This window comes from Balaenoptera ricei, chromosome 11, assembly GCF_028023285.1.
Source record: "Balaenoptera ricei isolate mBalRic1 chromosome 11, mBalRic1.hap2, whole genome shotgun sequence".
Lineage (NCBI taxonomy): Eukaryota > Metazoa > Chordata > Mammalia > Artiodactyla > Balaenopteridae > Balaenoptera > Balaenoptera ricei.
In genome coordinates, this window is record NC_082649.1 from 31,268,240 (window position 1) to 31,293,488 (window position 25,249).

A 25,249-nucleotide genomic window follows, 5' to 3' on the forward strand; every position below is an offset into this window, starting at 1 on the left:
ATAGCTTCAAAAATGTATGCACACGAACACATGCATTGTACTTCATGGTGAGTTGATTCCACAAGAGAATTTATTAGAGAAGCTATTAGTTCTCTATCAAAAGAAGTCCATATAGTTTTCCCCGTTAAATTTAGGTAGAGTTACTTTCTTAAAACTTGTAAGAAAGTGGTTCTAGTGATATATACACATGTGTATATGAGTGTGTATATACATACAAATAATATATGTGTGTGTATGTGTATATATATATATATATATATACACATACATATAACTTATCCACACAAATTATTTACATTCTAAATTTGTTTATGGTAAAATCATAAGTGCTAAGTAATAGTCCAATAGTAGCCTAGAAGTTATAAACTTTTTTATGATGACCCTGAAATTTAATTTCTCATTTCTAAATAAATGTAGATAGCCTTTATTCAGAGCTTACTATATGCCACATGATATAATCTCCCTTAAACATCAAACCGTAGGCATTTTTAAAAATTTTATGAGAGGAAAGAAGTTAAGATGGTTTTGGAAACTTTTTTAAAGTAATGATTTTTTAAAGCTTCTTTATTAAACTACTTGTGAAATGGATTTGTATAGTGCCTTACATGGAGATAATCTGTTGAGTTAGTTAGATCTTAAAATGGAGGCAATAATCTAAATTCTCTGGAACTCTCTTCAGGATACACAGTACTGACAGAGAAAACCAAACTTTAACTGAGTTTCATAGCAGACCCTTGCCCTCCTTGTGCATGTATGAGGTTCTGAGACCCAGCATGGGTGCAGTGCTAAAATTCTAAAGTTGGCACTTTATCCATGTATTTTCTCAACAAAAAGACAAAATTATAAAATTGCTTTTATCAAAATAAGGGTGATAGTAACAGAGATAAGAAATCAGTTTTCCTCATTCCTCATGATTATTCTTTAACATTATTCTTTCCATTTGGTAATTTTACCAGTCATTACATTGGTCTGTGTGTGGTCTGGTGTAATTCAGTGCTTTTAATACCCTGATCTAAACATGAAGATTTAGGACAAGACCTGTGTTTATTCCTAAACACTCTAGGGTGAAATGAAACCAGGTTATCATGTGAAAAATTAGGTAGCATTCTGAAGAAAAGTAATTAACTGAATCTTTGTTATTTTTTTGTCCTTTGGAGAAATAAGTAATGGCTACAGTTCTTTTGGTAGATGCCTTTTTAAAAGTGTGAACAGAAGGGAACATGGAGGGAGGCACAAAGATGCCAAGAAATAAGCAGAGAAAAAAAAGAGACATTATTAATTGTAGATAAAGAAAGTATACATTTTGTAGGCTACCAGAAATTATGCTTCTAAAATTTTAAGAAATACAAATGAAATGTACATATTTGTACATGTAAACGCTATCGTTTTTCAGTTATTGACTAACGGAAAGATAGCTGTATATAACATTGAACAAATTGAAGATCTGCTACCATCTGTGTACAATTTTAATTGTATTTTAGTTTAAATAGTTAAGTAGTAGTTTAGTTTTAATAGTTAAATAGTAAATAAATTTTAAATAGTATTAACTGTAGTTAATAGCATAGTATTTAAACTATAGTATAGTATAGTATTTAAGGTATAGTATAATATTTAAATTATAGTCTAGTTTATTATTTTAATTTCAACCTTAAAAAATTTTCAAAATATCCTTTTGCTTTCAAAACCTGATGTGTTTAGACTTGAAAATTGCTTATGAATAACTTATATGCAAAATAGTTTAAAAGAAAACTTTCAAATGGTTGTTGTTCTCCCACTTTCACATTTAAATAAGAATAACCAAAGAATTAGTTTCTTGTCAGGGTTGCTGTTCTCATTGGACATTTTTTAAGCATTGCAGGCTTATATTGATTGTGTCTTGGTCATTCTTTAAAATGCATATATAAATAAACATGAATTATTTGAGTCATGAGATACTGATAATTATAGCCTTATCATATTTTTAAAAACTTGACCAACTGTGTTTGACTTACTATTCTAAAAAGAAGAGTTAAAATGGAATTCTAAAAAGTTAGGCACATCTTTTATCAATTTATATGCTTGTTTATGTTTCAAATGTCTAAGACAGTGGAAGACTAGTCACCAAAAAGAATAAGGAGATCATATGATAGGAAAAGACTAAGTCAAATATCTTACACTTATAGTATTCTGAATGTTGACTGTATTTAGTTACAAATCCCTTTCCTTTCAAACATTTGCGGAGTTCTCAATCCTTAAGCTGTGTCTGCATGAAGCAACTGACTTGAATGTTTTGATCCAAACCTTCTTTTTTGGCAACCATTTATTTGCCAGCAATGAAAATGTTTTGAAAGGCAAATAAATGTTTTTGTGGGTAGAGTTTCTATGCAATGTAAAACTTCATTAAGCCTTACATACCTTCCTGTATTCCGAATAAGAAATTAATCTTGGAGAGAAAGTTGAATGGCTTGATGTTAAGCATTTATTAATTAGTACCAGTTTTGTGTACCTGGACACTCTCATAGGTTTGTTGTGAGGGTTAAATGAGATGATATATAGAAGGCAGGAAGCATAGGATAGTACATTCAGTAAATGTCAGCACGCAAAAAGGAGCAACAGCTTCTGTTTAAACATAGGTGATACATTGCGTATCTCCAAACCTTCTCAAAACCCTACTAAATGACAGCAAAATAATTTTTAAAAGCATAAATCTATGAAGATCAAGAAAGTGGGAGATTAAATAGCAGATGAGACATATCAAATAATCATGGACGTTTAAAAGTGGATAGAAATGCTTAAAGGTTTAACAGATTTGAGAAAAATGAAACCTTGGAACCTAGAAAAAAACCAGCATTCAAGATACCTCTGAAGAAACAGGAGCACTGGTAGAAAGTAAAGGAGCAGTTTTATTCCAGTGCCCTATCACAACCACATAGGCAGTCAACTGCCTCTTTGCCATTCTGACAAAACAATGTAGGTTTACCTCTGGAGAGGTTGAATAGAAAGAACTCCGGTATTAGAGATCCCAGGCACAAAGACAACTGGCATTTGATTAATAGATATTCTGAAAAAAATCCAGGAAACAGAAGGAAGGAAATTTTCAGAGTAATCCCAGAAAATTTCCCAGACTTGCAGGACAAGAATATATAGGTTACAGTATCCGTGTGAGTACCAGGAAAATATATGAAGAAAGAGCCTCACCAAGGCATAGCACTGTGAAATTTTAAAATTTCAGGTATAAAGAGAACAGTAGTAAAAGTTTCTCATTGGTGGGGGAGGGGGGCGGTGCAGGGGAAGTCACCTAAAGGCTTAGGAATAAAAAAAAAAAAGACACCTGACTTCTCAACAGCAACATTTTAAGCTAGAAGACAATGGAGCAATGTGTTTAAATTTCTGAAGGAAAATGATTTTTAATCTCAAATCCTATATCTAGGTAGATTATAAATTGAATATAAGGTGGCATAAATGAATTTTCAGACATACAGGATCTTTAAAACTTTATTTTCCATGCACCCTTTCTCAGGAACCTATCAGAGGTATTTTTCAGCTGCAGCCCACCACTGGAGGAAGGAGATAGATACTGCAGTTTGAATTCATTTTACTTATCTGCCTGTTTAAAAAAATTGATCAGTATTCTTCAGAGGAGCATAGCAGAATCCAGAGTCCTTACAATGTATCATTTATAATATCTCAGATAAAATCACAGATTATCCTTAAAATATGAAGTAACAGGGAAGCATGACTCATAGCCAAGAGAAAAGACAAAATAGTGACTGACTCTAAGATGACCCAGGTATTGAAATAGCAGACAGGGATTTTACAAAGCAGCTATTATAGCTATGCTCGAAAACAAAAAAGAGAAACCTCCAGGGAATGTGCTCTACCAAAATAAAGGAAGTAAATTAAGAACAAAATGGGATCAAGAAAACAAAAATCCAAAATGTAATTGTTGAAGAGAGTCTGGCAGACTCCGGAGGAGTCTCTGAGGAAAAACAAAAAACAATGAAATTGAAAGAAATCCTTACATGTTTCAAATCTTTTAAATAATGTAGATGAAATAGTGTTAGATTCACAATAAATTAAGCAAAAAAAGAAAAGGAAATTCGGAACTACAAAAAATTTTTTTTTAATTTATAAAAAGAAATTTGATCATGGTGGCCAAGCTGTAACAGTGCTTATGCAGTCATAATAATATAAACACTAGATATTAATTTAACAAAAAATTACATTTTTAAAATAATATCAAGAGGGGAGGAAGGAGATGGTAAATATGAGACATCTGTGAACACTAAATCTTCATCTTCCATAGTAAAAAGTCAATCGATAGTATTTAAAGCTGAAAAATAAAACAGCCTTGTAAGCATATTTGAAATGTGGAGGTAAATAACAGAAGAACAAGCTACAAAAGTTGAAAGTGTTTTCCTTCGGAAGTAGAATTACAGATTGGAAAGAAGTATGGCTAGGTATTTCTGTCATTATAAAACTTAGAGTATTATTTGACTTTTAATGTTATATACATTTTAACTTAGATAATAATTTTAAAATTAGAATTAAGTATTTATAATGCACATAGCACAGTTCCTGTACTGCCTAAGAACAAATTAGGTACTTAATAAATTATTACTACTAAGGTTTTTTATTAACTCTCCTTCTAGTCATTAAAATCATGGCTTATCCATTTCAAATGAAAAAGAATACATAAGCCTACAAATCTAGGGAAGTTATCTGAAGTATCTGAAGTTGTGTAGTTACTTAGTGGCCAGAACTGGAGTCCAGATTTCGTATCTCTTAGTTCTTTCAGTCACAACGTGGAGGATTCAGAGAGGATCTTTGAGGTTATCCGTGGCTGACAGATATGGTTGCAAGCAGAGCTGTTCTTTCCTAGCCTAACCTCGTCTCTGGCCCAATAACTAGTGTGTGATAGACAAATGGATAGAAAGACAAATAAACCCTAGGCCAAGTGATAACCTACCCTAAGATTTTACCTCTTCATCACATAGCTTTTAACAATTCCTGTATGTACTATGTATTCGTTTACTATTTATTCTCAGAAAGGAAGGATCCAGAGATTTAGCCAGAATCCAAAAGAAAGAGGTGCAATAGAAGTGTAGTTAAAATGAAACACCTTCAGGATGCTAATGATTGTGAAATCATTGAATTGATTTTGCTGTACTTTTGAAACCTTTTAGAACTTCAGAGAAATCTTTCTGCTGAATTTACATGGGCCCCAGCCAATTGCGGGGGTTATTGACTTCATCTAGCTCAATTTATTTATATTATAGATGGGAAAACTGAAAACAGTCAAGGGGAAATGGATTGCCAACATTTACCCAACATTTATAAACTGCCTGTTGGGGGAATGGTGGTCCTGGACCTAGAGATATTATTCAGAAGGAAGTTGGGAGGTGAGAGCATTAGGTAACTAACTGGTTGAGGAAGATAAAGAAGAAACTTGTTCACAAGTACAATTAAGATACTGTAAACTGAGCATTGTAAGTTCCATGCCTAGGTTAGGTAATAAACACTATTGTATGATGATAATCATAGATCTTTTATTTTTTTGGAAAATTATTTTGAAGTCTGTGTTTTAGAGGAGAAAGTGCTGCATCCCATAAAGAATCAAGAATTTCTCATAATTCGAGTATAGTATTATATTAGGATTCTCCAGAGAAACAGAACCACTAGGATACATGTGTGTGTGTGTGTGTGTGTGTGTGTACACAGATAGATAGATTTATTATAAGGAACTGGCTCGCATGGCTTTGGAGGCTGAGAATCCCAAGTTCTGTAGTTGGCAAGCCAGAGACTCAGGAGAGACAGAATGTAGTTCGAGCCCAAATCCAAAAACCTGAGAACCAAGAGACGGTTTAGTCCAAGTCAAAAGGCTGGAAAGGTCTATGTCCCAGTTCAAGGCAGTCAGGCAGAAGGACTTCCCTCTTATTCAGACTTTTTGTTCCATTCACCTCTTCAACTGATTGGTTGAGGCCCACTAACATTAGCAGGGGCTGGTGGTGGGGAGCGGCAATCTGCTTTACTCAGCCTAGGGATTCAAATCTTAATCTCATCCAGAAATACCTTCACAGTCACACTCAGAATTAACATTTGACCAGATGTCTGGGCACCCTGTAACCCAGTCAAGTTGACATATAAAATTAACTGTCACAAGTACACAAAGGCTTAAGATAGAACTGAAATTATTAGAGCTTAAATGTAGAATAATGACAGAAAAACAAGAACTATAATGAAGAGAATGAAGGTATACGGAAAAAAATCTGTCAGTCAGTCAGTCTTTAAAGACCGCACTGAAGTCAGTAACACTGAATTATAGATCCTGGAACAAGAATTGTGGACATTATATTTGAAGAAGATCATGTTAACACTTAATATAGGAGACATTGGAGACATTGAAATTTAGAAAGCAGTAAGCAAAAAGCCCCAGAGGCTTACATTCAGATGAATACTGTGGAAGTAGAGAGCAAATTCAAGACCCTGAGCCAATTAAAACAACAAAATCAACAGAAGTTGGTGAAAATAAAATAGAGAAACAAAAATTGTTCGATTGTTAGTGTCATTGATAGAAATGAGAAATTGAGAAGAGATTTATTTGTGGTCTCAAAGATGTAAAGTTTAAAGTGTACCTTTTATGCTCAACCTGCAAATAAAGTATCATAAAGTATTTAAAATGCAAACATGATGAGTATTAATATGCTAGGGGAAATTATTTTCTTTGAAACAGTTGTTACAAGTATAATATTATTTTTAATTTACTTTGAAAAATAGAAATAATATTTATCAGAAATAAATAAATGCTGTGAAAGAGTTCCTGTTGTAGAATAATGCTTTTAGCAAAATATTTTACTAAGTTACAAATAAATCTATAAAGTTACTATCACCCTACCTTTATCCATATAGTTAAAAAAATTTGTATACCCATTCAACCAGTAATTGGTCTTAAAGGATTCCTCTGCTCTGTCAATTCTTGCATATTTTATAAATGCAATTAAATGTATACTACTTTCATTGTAATAAAAAAATCATAAAATATACTATGATTTCATGTCATTTTAGTTACTGCCAGAAATACTTGACTTGCTGCAGTGAATAATGAAGTACAACTTCCATTTATTTTCAGGGATTAAAAAAATTGAGGGGTTTCTTACAATATATTGATAGAATCAACTTTTTTTTTTTTTGAACACTGAAGGTATTAGAAATATTTCTTGATTTTGGTTTCCTGGTTCTAGTATTGTTTTCACGCTGAGTGCACCCACCGGTCCTGAGCTCAGCCTCCTGTGGAACTGGACTGCCAAGCTGCTAACTTGCTTTTTAAGCTTACGTTGTTAAAGAGAAGTTTCTTTAGTCTTTTTGGTAATTGTAGACAAAAGTTCTAGAAGTTAGCGAGTGGGCAATACACACTTTAGTGTGATCACTGTAATTAGTTAAGGAGCTTGCCCTCCTCACTTTGTAGAGAAGAGGAGGTGAGAGTATGGAGGAGGTGATTTTGGAGTGTGGGACACGTCGGGGCCAGATGGGCTTGCGGTGCAGTAACACAGTGATAACTTTCAGCCCTGAGGACTCACTGCATGGGAGTCCAAGGCATACTGGAGAGTGCCAGCAGTGCCAGTGCTAGTGAGGGTACTAGGTTGGGTGAGGGAAATTAGTAAATAAGGTAGATGAAAGCTAAAGATAAAGTTTTCCTGCTAATTATGACAACATAACTGTGACATAAATTCCAGATCTCTACAATAGTTGTGTACTGGTTTCGAAAAGGTGTTTTAAAATGGCTAACTCTTCTATGTGTTTATTTTCCATTTTCTTCTTTTTTTTTCCTACTGAACTGAATGTGTTTATACACTGACATTTTGGAGAGTGTTATAAATACAGATTATTTACATGTATTGTGGATAAACAGTTGATTTATTGGGAAGACAATTTAGGGAGGTATACTTATCCTGGTCCTTTCTTAACATGAGTAAAATTACTTATATCTGTATAGTATTTTAGAGTTTTCAAATCATCACCATCCTGCATTTAAGAAAATAAAAAGTTACTTGACAGTGCGGCCTCCTGGTTCTCTGTGTCCAGACAAATGGATACTGAGCCCATATTCTTCTCCACATTGATTATGTGTATTTTATTCTGTCATAGAAATGTTTTTGTTTGAAAAAACACATGTACACATATTTCCCTGACATTCTTCCAGTTTTTAGAAAAATACGTTCACATTTTTCCCACTGAAAACTTAGTTTCTTTCTGGGTAGATATATCATCTTTTTAAAAACCTTTCCCCCAAGATTTCTTTTTAAATGGTTCACAGTTAAATTTAAATTTCTATATTTAGGTAGAATTATGTTTATATACCAACCACCAGTATCCAGGAAATTCAGTGGTAAGGCTGACACATAGGGAGTTTATAGTCTATTTTGTAGTCTGTGTATTTAGACAAGGTTTGAAGCTTACTTAGCAAAATCTCTTGACCATTCAGAATTTCTTTAGTACAAATGCACTATTTGATTTCTTATACTTGTTAAGATAACAGTGTGTCATTTTTTAAAGATTAGTTCTTAGGAATATGTGTTAGATTTATTCCTTTCAAAGAAAGATGCATTCAGGAACAGCTTTTATATGTAAATATTTTTATAATATTGGATAGAGTTGGTTTGGTGCAATCACCATGGTTTGATCAAATTTGGAAGAAGTTACAGGCACATTTTTGTAGTGTTTTCTCCAGCATCTTTATTTTTTTCAGCTGGATGTATTTTATGTTCCTTCTAACTAATCAAAATAAGAAACTGATTTTGCCTGTGCCAAAAAATAGAACTATCATTTTTCACATTCTTTTATTTTCCAGGTCATTTTCAAGTAAGATTGTGTTTCTAGGACTTCTGAATCCCAGAAAACTCTCAACTTTGTAGATATAAGCGCCCAGATGAACATTTCAGGGGGAATCTAACTTTTCATGCAGTATGTTTTGTGTTGTGCATTCCAGATACAGTTAACTTTTTGTGTGTATATGATTAGTGTGGAAAGAAATTAATGCAGTCCAGTATTATGATTTATGGACTGAATCCTTTGCCCACTGAAGACTTGCCAAAACTAAAACTATTTTTTTTCCTTTGGATATTAGAAACAGCTACTGTTTTTGTTGATCTTTTAAAGTTCTGAATGGGCCTATTTCAAATCATACCAGCATGGGAGCTCAGATTAATAATATACTTATTCAACTAGTGATACTGAGCGAAACCATTGCTCACATGGATATGAGGATAAAATTTCATAAAATTATTTTCAGGTGCATTAATGCATTTCTGGAAGCTGCATATGATTTTTCTTTTGCATGAAAGAAGTCAAGGATTTCTCTTTATTGTATCAGTTACAGGTGGGCGTATAAGTTAATTTAATTGCATTTTTGTATACCTTAAAACATAAGACATTTTGCTTTTAAAAGCAGTACTGTGATTGCTGGATTATTCCCAAAGGTTTTTAACTCTTAGAATGTTTATCTCTCTTGAGACATCATGACTGTAGTATATTTAATTTAGATTATTGAGAAAAATTTCCTTTGTTGTTAGTTACAGCAAGCTGCTGAAGTTTCTCAGCTTCGGGGAGCAAGGGTAATCTCTGCTGAAGATCTTCTGTTTTTGATACGCAAAGATAAGGTAATATAAAATAATTCCATCGTATTGAAATGCCAAGCTTGGTGATTAATTACACTTATGTAAGGAAGCTACCCTTGTTTTCTAGCTTTCACATTGGAATCATAACCGTTGAACTGATATTTGAGTCCTCATAGTTTGCACAACTAAATGGTTTACTACCAAAGAATTTATTTTTTATTTTTACATGGACAAGGGCACTTATGTAAAAGTATGCTGACAACTAATTCTCACGTATCCTTAAATATATATTTAGACATTTTCATTGCTACATAATGTTCACTCGATATTGACCAGGTGCTTTGTTCTGGTAACTGGGATATAACTAAGTGGCATATTTATTTTTCTTCTAATTTTATACAGGCTTTCTTTCATAGAATAGTTTTTTCACTTGAAATACAAAGTTTTTTCTGTGACACTGGTTAAAAGGAAAAAAGCAAATCAATCAAGATGAATATTGTATAAGATAAATATATACCATAATACTAGGTTTTTTAATAGTTAAAGATCTATCTTTCTTACTCTTTGAACTCTGGCATTAAAATATTTATGCTGGTATTTACATGTATAATTTTGTCATAACTATCTTCCAAGAGTAGCTAGTTTGAAAATATTTTGTGACATTTTGCATGTTTTTAATAAAATTTTCATCTAAAAGTTACATGTGGAAAAACTAACTGAATAACCACAGCATGTTATGGTAGACTCTAACCCAAGTGAGCACGCAGTGCTTAGTTCCTAATGTTCCATCTTTCATTTCTCCATTGTTTTCCCCTGGCATTTTAATTACATTTACCCATTTTTGTATGTTTGTGGCTCTGGTTTTTATCAGAAGGCATCCCATCTGACCTTCTGGATATCCTGGTTAACATCCTTTCTGTGATACCCAGTTACTTTATATCTGTGAAACCTTTCCTTCTGACTGACTGAAGATTGACTAAACTTGGATGACTAAACTTCTCTTCCTTCTGCAGTGGGATTCAGAGATCTACAAACTGCACCTTGACCAGTCTACCATTAAATTTTATAAATTTTTAGTTCATTAACTCTTATATGGTATGAGGACTATAAAGAGAAAAGAAATGTCTTCACTATCAAGAAGCTATAATCTGGTTTAGGAAATCTGTATGATTTAGTTGAAGAAGCATTTTGAGACTCACAGCATTTTAAGGTTGTGTGATTAGATTGGAGAGGCTGTAGGATTTGTTGAAGTGGAGGTTTCTGCCTAGGGTGAGATGCATGCAGCTATATGCAGCTATATGTAGAATGGAACTAACCAGGATGCAGGCTCAGTAATCAAGGCAAAAGCTGTGATTAGTATGATGGCTCTGAAAGCGGATGGGAAGGAAGAATTCAGAGAGATGGTGAAGAGTAAGAATGTTCAGGATTTAGTGATATCATTAGGAAGACGGAGAAGTAGGCACCATATAGCTGTGGTGCTGTGAGGAAAGAGCCTGAAGGTGCCGTTGGCAGGAGCAGGGACCTTGAGCCAAGATCCTTTACGAAGGCAGCTGGAGGGCAGTGGAGTTCGCATCAGTACTTTACAGAATATGTCCAGTCAGTTTTTCTTTTTCATCGATAGAGGTAAACAAGCCAGCACAAAAAATAGTCCACATTGACACTTTTTCCTGCCTTTCAGGGAAGTCAGAGTTTTAAATCCTATGGAAACTTCAGGAATACACACTGATTGTCAAAACCCTTCTATTGTCTAGAAGGACTGTTAATCAGAACCTTTTTAGCAACCAAGAGCCTAGCTGTAATATGATAGTTGCCAGTATTCTCATCTTTCTCCTCAAAATAATAATTTTATTTATATGCTGGTGTGTTCCAAACAGAATTTAAAGTAGTTTACATGACTGTAATATAAGACAAAATAAAATCTAAAGAACTGAATTTTCAGGAATCAGAGGAAAGAGAACAAAAGGATAGCAAACACCTATATACAGGTATATGTTTTTTCTCTTAATAATTCTGGTTTATATTCAAGCAGAAGTCATTGACTGCCTACTATGTTTTACACACTGCACTAGGCAGCTTCACTCATTTTCTCATTTATTCCTCACAATAGTCCTCTAAGGTAAGTACTTTACTTACTTTGTAAATAAGGAAACTGGGGTTCAGAAGTCATGTTCTACTTCTGGTCCTGCTATAAGCTCCAGTTGTGAGACTATCTTTAACCTCGGTTTCCCTATATATAAAAAGGAGATGATTATATTTGTCTGTATCTCAGGGCTATTGAAAATTTCAAATAGAATGCATGTAAAAGAGCTTTGTAAAATACAATTTATTTCAGCTGTCATTAGGAATCTTAAACATGAAGACCAGGAACCAGTAATAATCCATTCTAAGTGTAAGCATACAACAGATGACAAAGTATTATCAGTTACTTTTAAAGTTAAACAGTATTATAGTCTTCTAATAAACCTAAAGAAAGCCATCATTAAGACTCAACTATCATTCATCAGCTTTGAGTTTCATAAAAATATGTTTCTCAGATTACAGAATGTTTTCCAGAAATATAAAACGTAAACCAACTCTTCTAAATAAAAGCTTCTCAGAGAATAAAAAAACAATAAAAAGGAGAGTGCTTGGCTTTTTAAAGCAGTTGTTACAAACTCCTTGTCTAGCTGTTTGTAAATCATTTTAAAAAATAAAATTTGGTTCTGAATGTGTACAGAATTCCATAAAGTCAGTATTTTCAGCATAGTGTGGAGAGTTTATCACAATCTTCAGAAGGAATTTAACCAAAAAAACCAAAAAAAACAAAAATCATTGTGATTCTGGAGTATCTGGATACTTGCAAATGAAAAGTGCTTTTAAAAATGCTAGTGTTGTAGCTTTTATGTTTAATTTGATGACTAAATTTTGTATTCACAGTACTATGCTGAGAATTGCTATACCCCCCCCGCAGTGATCCTGGGGTACACGTTATTAAATTTAGGTATCATAATAGTCTTTAATCAGTAAAGCGAATGTATGTGTAAGGTTTTTTATTTACTTATTTCATATTTTTAATAGAAAAAACTTAGAAGACTGCTAAAATACATGTTTTTCCGAGACTACAAATCAAAGATTGTCAAAGGCATCGATGAGGATGATCTTCTGGAAGGTAACTTAAAGCGCTAAACGAAAGCCAATATAACACATGTATGCTGATGACACATTTATACAATGTCAGTGTAGATGTTCCCATCGCAGCAGGATGGATGTCCTCCTGTTACATCATGTAGTGTAGAAACTGTCCAAATATTTATATCGTTGGCAGTTAAATCTTGTATTTTTCCAATTATGTGACTTCAGAGTAATCTGGTATTTTAATTCTTTTTTTAATAAAATGACCTGCTTTACACCAGAATATCATGAAACTAAGAAAATTGTGTTGATTTAAAACATAATTGATTTTAGCAAGCGTAATTTTTCTGTCCTGAATGGAGGGAGCTAGAACTATTATATCTTTGAAATTGGCATATATGGTTTTTTGTTAATTTATTACAGAAAGTATCTGATATGTTTTATAATGTAAAGTCACCTCATTTTAATGTGTTATTTCTGTGCTGTTTGAAATCTAACAAAAAGTCTGACACAGAGTGGGAAATTTTCCTTAGCTGATTTTCCAACTCAATTCCCCATTTTAGGATATTTAAAGAAAATATTTATGTTGCAGAATCAAACAGTGATAAGCTGAAAATGTATAATTATTAAATAATACTTATTAATCAAAATAAATATGTTGTATTTTTAAAGTAATTCACCTATTTTGTATTGAATATAGTCACTGCATAGTAGTATCCTTTCCTAGTAGATACACTGATAAAGTAGCTAAACAAACTCTACTGTATTCAGAAGAATTCCAGAAAATTGCTCAAAACCAACTGAAGAGTTAACTAAATTTGAAAGAGAACCAGTTACTTTCATTGATCCTCAGTAAGTCAGCAAGTGTAATGACGATGCCAAAAAAAATTCTGATCAAATGTCTAATCAGTGTTGTCTATTTAATATTCCTGCAGTTCTCATAGAATTTAACTCCAAATGAATTTAAATGCTTCCCTTTATGGAGAGCATAAAGAATACAGACTTGGAGCAAAACAGACCTAAATTCCTGTTAATCCCAGTTCTCTGCTTTCTTTCTATGTGTCCTTGAGGGTCAGTTTTCTCATTTGTAAGTCATAAATTATACTACTGACCATGAGAGTTCAACATAATGTATGAAAAGCACCTGATACATTCCCACCACTGAATAAGCGATAGCTGTTAATACTATGCTTCGAATACCAAGAAGCTCAGAGTAGTGAGACTAGTATTCAGTTTTACTAACACTGTCATATCAGTTTGATGCCCTCTCCTCCTTATTATTTCCAGCCTCTCCTCTTTATCATTTAAATTTTCTAATCTTGTGTGTCTCATATAAAGTTTTAAAATACAGTTGACCCTTGAACAATGCAGGGGTTAAGGGTGCCAACTGTCTGTACAGTCAGATCTGCCTATAACTTTACAGTTGGCCCTCCATGTATGCGGTTCCATGTCCCCAGATTCAACCAACCTCATAGAGTCACGTAGTACTGTAGTACGTATTTAATGAAAAAATTCATGTGTAAGTGGATACACACGGTTCAAACCTGTGTTCTTCAAGGGTTCACTGTAGTTGATATAATTTGTAAGATAAAATACTCAGGTAAAATACATCTAATACTGAGATGGGAGTTCTAGAGTGGCCTTGTGAGGAACATGGTAGACTCTTTTCCCAGTGAAACACATTTAACTGGTGAACATTTTAAAAAATAATAGTTTAAAATCTTTAGAAATTGTCCTAAGGGTAGACAGCAAATGGAGAAACATATTCAAAAAATCTACTAAATCTAATTAAGAACAGTGAAAGGCTGTTGTGTTTGAGCCACAAATATACTCCCCTCATTTCTCTCCTCCCCTCCTACCCTGCTGCCCCAGATCAAAATGATAGAAACTTTACTCTGGGCAAATGTGTCCAAGAACCATGGGCACCTGCTTCTCTACCTCCCAATCTAGGGTGACAGGTTCACCCCAAGAGAGGCAGGAGATCAGCATCTCTCATCTCCTTCATCTCTGTGTTACAGAACCTCTGTGCTAGGCAAGCACAGCTAAAAGGACTGGACCTTCCTCTCATCTTCTAGTCATAGGGAAGCTCTACCCCAGATGGACCCTGCTTGCCACATCCTGGCTTGCTCACAGGGAATAAGCTTCACACCAGAAGAGACAAGCCTTGAAGACAAGGGGCTACCGTCTCTGTCCAGATCCTCACTCTTAGATCCAGGAGAGTCTTTCAGGGAGAAGCTGCTTGCTATTCCCAACCCCAGCTCTAGTACTGAAGTACAAAGATTCAGCCTGTAAGAGAGAGCCAGCCCTTAATAACAGAGAGCTCTGCAGCTCTCCCTGTAGGGACTGACTATTTGGAAAAGAACATTTGAAGTTCATGGCTAAGGGTGTTTTAAAACAATGGAGATCCTGGTGGTGAACAATTAAGGGGAAGCTGGTCACTCTGTGATACTAGTAACAACAAACAAAACAGTGCACTGGCTAAAAGTTTAACAAAGGAAAGAGATAGCTAAAAAGAGTCTTCCTGGGGTCAGAGCAAAACTTAAAGGCTGGCCAACCTTGACTCTGCAGAGTGACCTGAAATTATTTAGATTAATCTGTGGAGCAATTTATGCCCAAGAGTACTATCAAAACAATAGAACTGTCAGCCAGCAGTTAGTGGAAGATAACAGCTGTGTATGATACCAATAGAGTCACACCAGCCAGAAACTTAGTGGAGAGATCAGGAAAAGTGACAGGTAAAGAGAACTTGACTAAAACCACAGTCATCCCTGGTGATTGAGGAGACTGTTCACATGCTCAAGGCTGTACCCTCTGAGGAGCAACATCCAAGGCTGCACACCGAGAGGGAAAGAGACTTTATTGAATTAGCCCAGCCAAGTCACTAAGCAAATAAACAACCAAACAAGCAAACAATAACAACAAGCCCCAGGAAGGAGAGGGAATAATTATCTAGAGTTGCTCCAATATATTACCTAAAATGTCCATTTTCAACAACAACAACAAAATACTAGACGTTCAAAGAAACAGATATGTATGATCCATGAAAACAGGAAGGATAAGCAGACAACACAAACTGCCTTTGAGGGGGTCCAGATGTTAGGCTTAGCAGACAAAAACTTTAAATAGCTATTATAAATGGTGTTCAGAGAACTAAAAGAAACCATGTGTAAATAACAAAAGGAAGGTATGGTTACTGTGTCTCACAAAATAGAGAATATCAATTAAGAGATAGAAATTATAGAAACAAGTGGAAATTCTGGGGTTGAAAAGTACAATGACTGACATGAAAAATTCAGTAGAGGGACTCAATAGTAACTTTGAACTAACAGAAGGAAGAATCAGTGAACTTGAAGACAGATTGTTAAAGATTATACAGTCTAAAGAACAAATAGAAAAAAGAATGAAGAAAAATTAATAGTGCTTCAGAAAAATATGAGACACCATTAAGTGAGCCAGCATGTGCAATGGGACTACAAAAGGGAAGGAAAGAAAAAAAGGAGCAGAAAAAATATTCAAAGAAATAATGATGGAAAACTTCTCAACTTTGGTGAAAATTATTAATCACATCCAAACAGTTCAGCAAGCTCCAAGTAGGATAAACATATAACGATCCACACTCATACACATTCTAGTAGAAATGCTGAAAGACAAAGACAAAAAGAAAATCGTGAAAGATGAGAAAATCACCTCATCAAATACAGTGGAACCTCAACAATATTAACAGTCGACTTCTCATTAACAATGCAGGTCAGATAGCAGTGGGATGACATATTCCAAGTCCTGAAAAGAAAAACTGTCAACAACAAATATGTCAAGAAACATGTTCAGCAAAACTGTGTTTCAAAAATGAAGGCAAAATAAAGATATTCTCAGATACACAAAAACTGGAGAATTTTTTTGCTAGCAGACCCATATAAAAAATACTAAAGGAAATTATTCTGGCTGAAAGCAAGTTGTACCAGACAACAATTTGAATCCACACCTACACACACCACACACACACACACACACAACAAAGAGTGTCTATAAAGATAATTATGTAGGTAAATATAAGAGAATATATAATTGTGTTATTTATTTTCCTTTCTTCTCTTAATAGATTTAAAAGAAATTGTATAAAACAAGATATATAATTGTAATATTGGGTCTATAATATATAGATGTATAATATATTTGATAGTAGCAACATGAGTGAGGTGGGTGGTAACAAAGCTGTATTGGAGTAGGGAGTGACAGTTTTTTTTTTCACCCTGAGCTGTTTGGGTTGTCTTTATTTGGTATAGGAGCACGTAATTTGTCACATTAAAAAATAATCTAGCTCTTCCTCACTAATTCACACTGATACTTTTGTGTATTAAACTGTATTAATTACCTTTTGCAATATTACATTCCTTCCTGACTTTTTGCAGTAACTTTCTCAGAGTTATGTTTTGCTTTTAAATAAGTACGGTAGTTTTATCTCTTATGAGAAAAAGAGTAAGATCTCATCCCATAGGTTTCAAATATATTGCTACAGTAGTGTACCTAGTATTTTCTTCTTTTAATTTCATGTCTCAATCCTGATGTTTTTTATTTATGTCTTTGTTTTTATTTATTTTCTTAATTAGGCTTGCTGTAGCAGGATTCTTTTTCCAAATCTGAGAGCCTTTCCTTTTTCTCTTTTTTGTAAGGAACTTTATTCAATCCATTCACACTTATTGTGCTAATTGATCATTTGGTTTTATTCTCTCAATCTTATTCATGACATAAATGATTTAATTCTGCATGACATATGCTTTTGTTTTGGATGCAAGGATTCTCCTTATGAAGATTATTTTGAGAGAATTCCAGTTCTGAATTTTATATGCAGTATTCAATACATACGATGATTGGGGCTGATGTAAACCTATTTAAGAACAATTCTTTTTTCCTTCCCTAATCTTCATGAAGACAAATTGAGTGGCAGTAATAATGCGAACAAAAGACAAAAAATCGCTCAAGACTTTCTCAACTCTATAGACCAAACAGGAGAACTCTTGGCAATGTTTGAAGATGATGAAATTGATGAAGTTAAACAAGAAAGAATGGAGGTATAGTACATGCTTCCCTTTTTAGGGTAATAGAATAACTGCAGTGCATATACTATTTGGTTCTATTCTTATGTTCTTTAAATGTGGTCTGAAATGTCCAAATCAGTGGTTTCATGTCTGAAGGCAGTATTGTACAGTGGAGTAACCCTGGAAAGGATGTCAAACTCTGCCTTCATAGCTGACTTTGGGAAACAACTTCAGTTTTCTGTTTCTTTGTTTCCTCCTTTGAATATGAGTAGGTTTCCCTAAGCTTCCTTCTGGATCTTACTTTTACTGATATTATTTTATTCCGTAAAAGCTAGTTTATAATATTTACTTAGTTATTGTACCAAACCATCCAGTTATCTTTGTGGACAAAGGTAATCCTTACTGCTTTTGTGTTGGCATATAGTGTGAAGAGCTATTTTTCCAGCTGTAGTTGCAGCCTCTGGTTGGACTCACCAGATAAGGTAGGATCCAGGGCAATTCCATGCTTTATATCACTGTAAAACACAGTTAGTGACATGTGTTTGGATTCCCTGGGTATGTTTTAACAATGAATATGAAAATTGTATGCCTTCTATTTACCCTAGCTTTCTATTCATAAAATGGTTTCCTTAAATACTTGTGGAAAAATAAAAGTAGTGATTGATTTCATCTGAGTGCCTTCCAAAATATAAGGCATTATTCTTATCATTCTTATTCTTATAATATTTTTACATGTAAAAAAACAAATCTCCATTTTTCCCCTTCTCTTTAAATTGGTCAAGAGAGGTAATTCCAGAGCTCCGAAAGATCGTGCTAAGTGCTGACTTTATCATAGTCTCTGTGCATGCTAAAAATATAATTATTTCATGTTAAATTTTGGAGGAAGTCCAATAGACATATATGCTTTATAAAATGTAACCACCTTCTTTAAAGAATTAGTATGCTTAGATCATGAACTGTGATCTAAAGGCAATGTTCTTCTTAGGTATCAATTACCTTAGAAATGTGTGGTTATCTTGGTTTGAGGCAACTGCAAATGATTTTAGTTCGCCTTGGGCCAAAAACATGCTAAGTTGTCCAACGCAGATGATAAACATGTATTTCTGATGTCATTATGGCCTAAACAGGATATGATTGTTTCATGGCATGGTTTCACTTATGATGCATTACACAGAGAGCAAATATTGTTTATGCTTTATTTTTTAAACATTTTTATATTATACAAATGGGCATTAAGAAAAATTTATTAAGGAAGGACTCTACAGAAAACATTAGTAAAATTGAACAAGTAGCTTTTCAGTTTTGAAGGGAAGATCTCTGTCAACCAAGCCTGTTGCCCGGAAGGGCATTTCACAGTCAAGGAGAAGAGAAGAAATGGAGCATGTTGTAACACTGAGCTCATAATAGCAGGCTACTGTAGGCCTGGAGGAGTGATGAGCCAGTAAGGTACAAGTTCAAGTGAATAAAATATTTGGAAGTGCAGGATAGAAAAAGCTTGGGAGCTTATGTGGTTTATACTTCTCTCCCCTGTAGTTATATTGTATATTACATAGTGGTAACCAGGATAATAAAATATCAGTAGTTGATAAAAATAGTTACAAGAAAGTCAGCTTCACCTATACAATAAAAATTAGATTGGCAGTTTCTCTAAGCTTTGTATCATAACTAAGATCTCTAACCAAGATAACAAAGAGTAGTTTTGAGATTCTGTTCATCCAAATAATAGAGTTTAAACTGGATAAAAAAATGCTGAACTTGTAGACATAACTATAGACAGTAAAAAGTGGAACTGTTAAGAGCATAGGCCTTGCCTGCTTCTAATTTGACAGGTTATAGTTTCAAGCGTAAACCACAACTGTGGCAGTCCATATGAAACCACTTTGGACTCACAGACTGCAATCCCTTGCTTTTAAAGTGCAGTAGAATAATCAGTCCTGGCATCACTCAGTGATTTAATTTTCCTCTAAGCATCACTTACAGTTGTAGAAACTTTGTTTACTACCTTCTCCCCTAGAATGTATGAAAATGGTATGGACCTACCAACAAAGCTTGTTATTGGTTTTTTTTTTTCTTTTTTTTTCATTTAAATGTAATTTAGAAGACAAAAAAAATTTATAGACACAAGCTCACTTGGGACCCTAGATTTTTCTCAAAATATTGAGCAAGCATATGAAAAACTGAGTTCTTTCCCATTGTTTTCAGCTGATTTCTTTGTGTGCCTGGCTTTGTGTTTTACTCATAATTTACTTCATTAAGTATTGTGTGATTTGAAATATAAAAAATGTCTGAATTTTTATATCCATTTCTACTTGCTAGTCCATTATCATATTAACTAATGCTTACCCCATTTATTTTTCTCCAGCACCAAATTTTTAACACTTTGATGTGTGTGTAGTAGAGATCTGTGATCCATGACCTCTGAAGACCCTTCTAAATTATCAAATAAAGATTAAATAATGTTCAGAATTGCTTTAGTGTATTTGAGGGACTGGGAAAGAGAAGCAGGGAAATGTTAAGCATAATACATATAAATACTCACAACTCCCCTCCAACCACCCCTCAGACCCCCTAAACCCACCCCAGAATGACCCACGTGTGTTTGGCTGTTGATCCTGTTGCTTACATTCTAAGTTTTTGAGATTTAATCAACTAAATGTGACTGTGTCAACCGAAGGCCAAGGAAGGGTCACTAAAGCCTGCAGATAGCTTTGTGTTTTCTTACCAGAGGACCTGTGGTCACTCACAGAAGAGCTTGCCTAAAACCCCACTGCTCTACTGTGAAGGAACTTGAAGAAGCTCAAGTTTGTCATTAATCAAGTAAAATATCTGGTCTACTGAACCTGCTAGGTTTTGTGAAGAAGATGTAAATAAGGAACGCCTAAAAAATTGGGTGAACTCTCTACCTTCTGACTAACCCTCAAGCTGGTAAAATAAACAGGAGAACAAAGATTAGAGCTCACCAAAGAGCAGCCTTTAAACAGCTTAGGGGGCTGAAAATCCCAAGTGACTGTTTATCTTGTGTTTTTAAGTTAGAGGCCTAATCCTGGAATCTAGAGAAAAAGCAGAATGGAATACATAAAATGTAAGGCAGCTTAAAAATTGTTTAATTGACTGAAAGTTGAGTAAGATCCCAGGTGGTCATCTGAATTTAACCTGAAGTGACTAGTCATAGATTTTTTTTTTTAATATACCCCTTTTTAATTATTTATTTATTTATTTATTTTGGCTGTGTTGGGTCTTCGTTTCTGTGCGAGGGATTTCTCTAGTTGCAGCGAGCGGGAGCCACCCCTCATCGCGGTGCGCGGGCCTCCCACCATCGCGGCCTCTCTTGTTGCGGAGCACAGGCTCCAGACACGCAGGCTCAGTAGTTGTGGCTCACGGGCCCAGCTGCTCCGCGGCATGTGGGATCCTCCCAGACCAGGGCTCGAACCTGTGTCCCCCGCATTGGCACGCAGACAACCACTGCGCCACCAGGGAAGCCCTAGTCATAGATTTTTTAAATACAAAGTTTCTCATAAAGGTTGAATGATCACAGAAATCAGGTATACCATTCAGTTATGCTCCAAGTGTAATATGCTTATGATCCCTGGGGGTTTTGAGTCCCAGTGTTATAGTTTTTGGAGCTAAGCAGACTGGAAACCTCGGTGAAAGAGGTGGATGACTATAGAAGTTCTCCATCTTCTCCTGTTTATGAAATGTGATAGTTCAACACTTCCCCTTTTCTATCTGTCATGGATTTTTTAGTTATAAAGGAAAGTAAAATAAAATGTCTTCAAGACTGAGTTCAAATATAATATCTTAGATAAGATTTATCATAAAAAGGCTAATCCCAATAAGATAAATGTTTACAAATACCAAAAAATTGAAGAGATTGAGTTAAAAAACTGAAACCCAGAACAAAGTTTAAAATATACATATATATGGGATTAAGAAATGCAGAATTTATATACTAGAGAGATATAGTTTATATACATATATACATTCATGATATATATAAATATGCATATATATTTACACACATGCGTATACTATGCCTACATGTGTGTATGTATGTATCTTCCAAAACCCCTCCCACCCACAGCAGCTGATAGGATGACATGCCCTGATTGGCTTAGCCTAAGTCATATGCTCCATCTCCAAAGAGGGTGCAGTCAACCTCTGTAAAATCATGGATCCCTGAAGCTTTAGGAAGAAGGAATGGATGCTGGAAAGGCAGCCACGAAGGTTCTCAAGTGTAAAGGCCCTCTACGTTATGTGCAAGAATTGAGAGTGGTGCATCACAATCTTGACTCTCTGCTCAGATGTCTGGGAAGTTTTCCCAAGAGACAGCCTGTTAGAATGAGTGGAAATCATTTTCTTTGGATTCAGGCAAACCATCCATCCATCCTTTCACTCTTTAATTCATTCAGCATTTATTTGAGCTTCTTTTGTAAATCAGTCACTATTTCTAGGTCCTGAGCTTATGACTATGAAAAAGACAAAATATGGTTTCTGCCCTCACAATCCTTTAGTAGTAACTGGCAAATCAAAAGGTAACTAAGTACTCTGGTGAGGGGAATACAAGCCCAATAAATGGTCGCCATTTTTATTATTATTACTATATTTGATCTTGAATTTTGAACCCTCTAGGTGGATTATTGGTTGTGTGATGGAGCCATGTATATTCTATTTCACTTGCTATTTTATTTGAAACTTTGTTTATCCTGAAGTAAAGCACATTACATCTTCAAGAAATTTTTTATTATTAACTTCAGACAGGTCCATAGAATTAACTTCAGTGTGGTTTGCTGAAGAGGACACAGAACAGAAAAATTAGAAGTAGACTCCATTTTAAAACATGAAATAGTGTAATATGTCAGGATTAGTTTCTGAAAGAGATTCAAGAGAACACATCAGTATATCTTTTTTATTCTTTTGAAAGTAACTTCTGTTCAGATAATTTAAAAATACTGTATGAAATCATTCTTCAGGGAATATTAATAGAAATACCACCCAAAACCTTTGGTAATTCTAGCTACACAGAGCAGAGTTAATGTAATTTAGTATATGTTTTTCTGGCCTAGAAACTGCAGAACAGGGAGTATTACGTGACTTTAGGAGAACCCAAAGTTTGGTGTAATGTGTAGCTCTGAAACTGATTTCCAACTCTATCAAACTACTTTTTATCCACACCTTCTGATTATGTAATGGTAGAGATCTGTATATTCATTGCCATAAAACATCTGGAGAAGACATTTTTCAATTAATGACATGAAAAGTAAGTTACAGATCTTATAAAAATAGAACATTCCCTAACTCTTACCCAGGTACTTATCCTTCTGTAGCTTAACACATCAGATTTGACAGATGGTTCTCAAGGGATTCTTTTAGGCTTTTCTTAACCATGTGAACTGAGGGTAGAGTCAGACTTCTGCTTTGCTCAGAGTGCCCCACATACCAGGTGTGAAGCTAGAAGTGGTTGGGTGGTGGTGGTAGTAGTTTAATCATTCTCTTAGATTCAAGATGTTTAATCTGTTGGGTTATGCTTTGCTATAGAAAAATTTTAGAGCAAGATCAGTCAAATAACTGCCATCTTTATGATAAAAAATTTAGTATCACTTCATTTATGTCTTCCACCCTCAGACCCATTTAGAATTTTTACTATTTAGTGTGGGTGAAATTTAAAAGATCCTTCTCCCTGCCCTTTCCCTAGTCTATTGAGGAGTAAAATACATGGTAACAGCATTGAAGCAGTACTCATAGTAGTCATATTTCCTTTAATGCAAATCAGGGCTTATGATCTGATGTCCACAAGTATCTTTTGTTATGGAGACAACATATTTTAAGTCAGGCCTTGGTAGTAAAATATAGGAACAGTGATTGCCATTCACTTCCACCTTCCCCACCGAGGAGTTTCAGCTTCAGTAAAGTAGAGAATCATTTCTAGGGTGAAGATATGCCCCAGTACTGCAAACTGATCATCCGTGTCTCCCAGCGCTGATGTGCCGGTGCGGGCCTTACTGCGCTGCACTGTTCAGTCTTGCTAAGTGGATATTCGACTAACACATCTGAATATACTGTCCAGTTAAGTTTTTAATAGAATCAATCAATATTTTCTTTCTCAAATAATTTCAATTTGTCCTTTTGAAAATGAAACCCTTCTCTTTTAAAAGATACATTTCAAGGGTTTTCTCAGAGATCACTCCACCAGCTTGTTTATAAAACACCTTGGCAGGGAAGAGTTTTAAAATATCATCGAATTTCAGAACGCCACAGGATTTACCACTAATTTACATTTAATGTTTGTAGTTCTCAAGTTGTGGCTGTTGTAATAACCAAAATGTTTTTTCCCTGAATATTTTGTAGATTATGTTTCCCGATTCTTTCTCCTTCACCCACATTCCCCACAGTAGGCGGGCAGATTGTTGTTACATAGTCTGGCCTTTTTTTATCTTATTGGTTTAATCTCAACAAGTTAGTCCTTCTAAATATGAAAATAAATTTATTCTGTGGAAAGAGTTTTGTCTTTTTAATGCTATCACTTCTTTAGTGGCATTAACAGATCATTAATTGTTTGGTATAGATAATTTCCCTCTATCCCTTAATTTATTTGCTGCCTTAAGATCAGCTCTTATTATTCACCACTTTATGGTAAATCATGCAAATCAAGCTGCTTAATGCAATTAGACTTATTCTTAGCTCATTGTATTCCTCACTTAGAATTCTGGAGTAAGCTGTAAATATTTAGTGATCCGTGTAATCTGTTGCATGTGGATGTCTGTTGGGAACTCTCCTTTTCATAAGCATTGGTCCGAAGGACAGATCACGTGCTGCCAGGCTTCTGCTTTTCATGACTCTCCATTTTCTACAGTAGAAACTTAAGTCCTTAGCACGTTATTCATGCATCTTTCATGATCTGGCCCCAACAGACCTTTTCATCTTCATCTCCCACCATTCCTGCTCCCCCCCCTTTTCCCATATTACCTCCCCAAACACACATGTATACACACACACACACAACCACCACCACCACACACGATTTAAGGAACCCCCTCAGACTTATAGTTCCCTAAATAGGCATTCAGCTTTTCTTCCCTTCCCCTGAGCTTTCTCAATCTGGCAACATCTCAGTTCTGATATTTTAGTATGTGATAGATTGTAACTAGTAGTTTTTTCTTAGTTGGACTTACTGAATAAGGTCCTTGAAAGCATGGACTTATTTTATTTACTTTCATATCTTCTGTACCCAGCACAGTGCCTTGAACATTATAAACTTTCATTAAATATTTGTCCAAATATGGTGCATAAAATAGGTGATATATGCAAATATTATTAGTCTATCCTTTGGATGATCTGAATTTTTTTTCTCTTTTGCTTAAAGAATGCAGTTTCTGGGTATATAAAGTTAGTCTTTTCTTCTGATTCACGTAGGATTACAAAGAAAGCTATAGATCTTTATGAAATTTTTGTGTCAGGAGCTCTTCAACACATCTTTTACAGGTGCTTTCCAGTTGCTAATGGTTTTCATTG

General features: G+C 34.6%; 1 protein-coding gene across 3 annotated transcripts in view; it reads left to right on the top strand.

Moving 5' to 3' along the window:
* SUPT3H (SPT3 homolog, SAGA and STAGA complex component) overlaps window positions 1–25,249 on the top strand; it is a 421,288-nt gene that overhangs the window by 263,927 nt on the left and 132,112 nt on the right. For all 3 annotated transcript variants that reach the window (XM_059938581.1, XM_059938582.1, XM_059938583.1), the window contains exons 4-6: window positions 9,549–9,635; window positions 12,651–12,741; window positions 17,634–17,773. In XM_059938581.1, coding sequence (XP_059794564.1) covers window positions 9,549–9,635; window positions 12,651–12,741; window positions 17,634–17,773 — 318 coding nt within the window. The remainder of the gene's footprint in view (window positions 1–9,548; window positions 9,636–12,650; window positions 12,742–17,633; window positions 17,774–25,249) is intronic.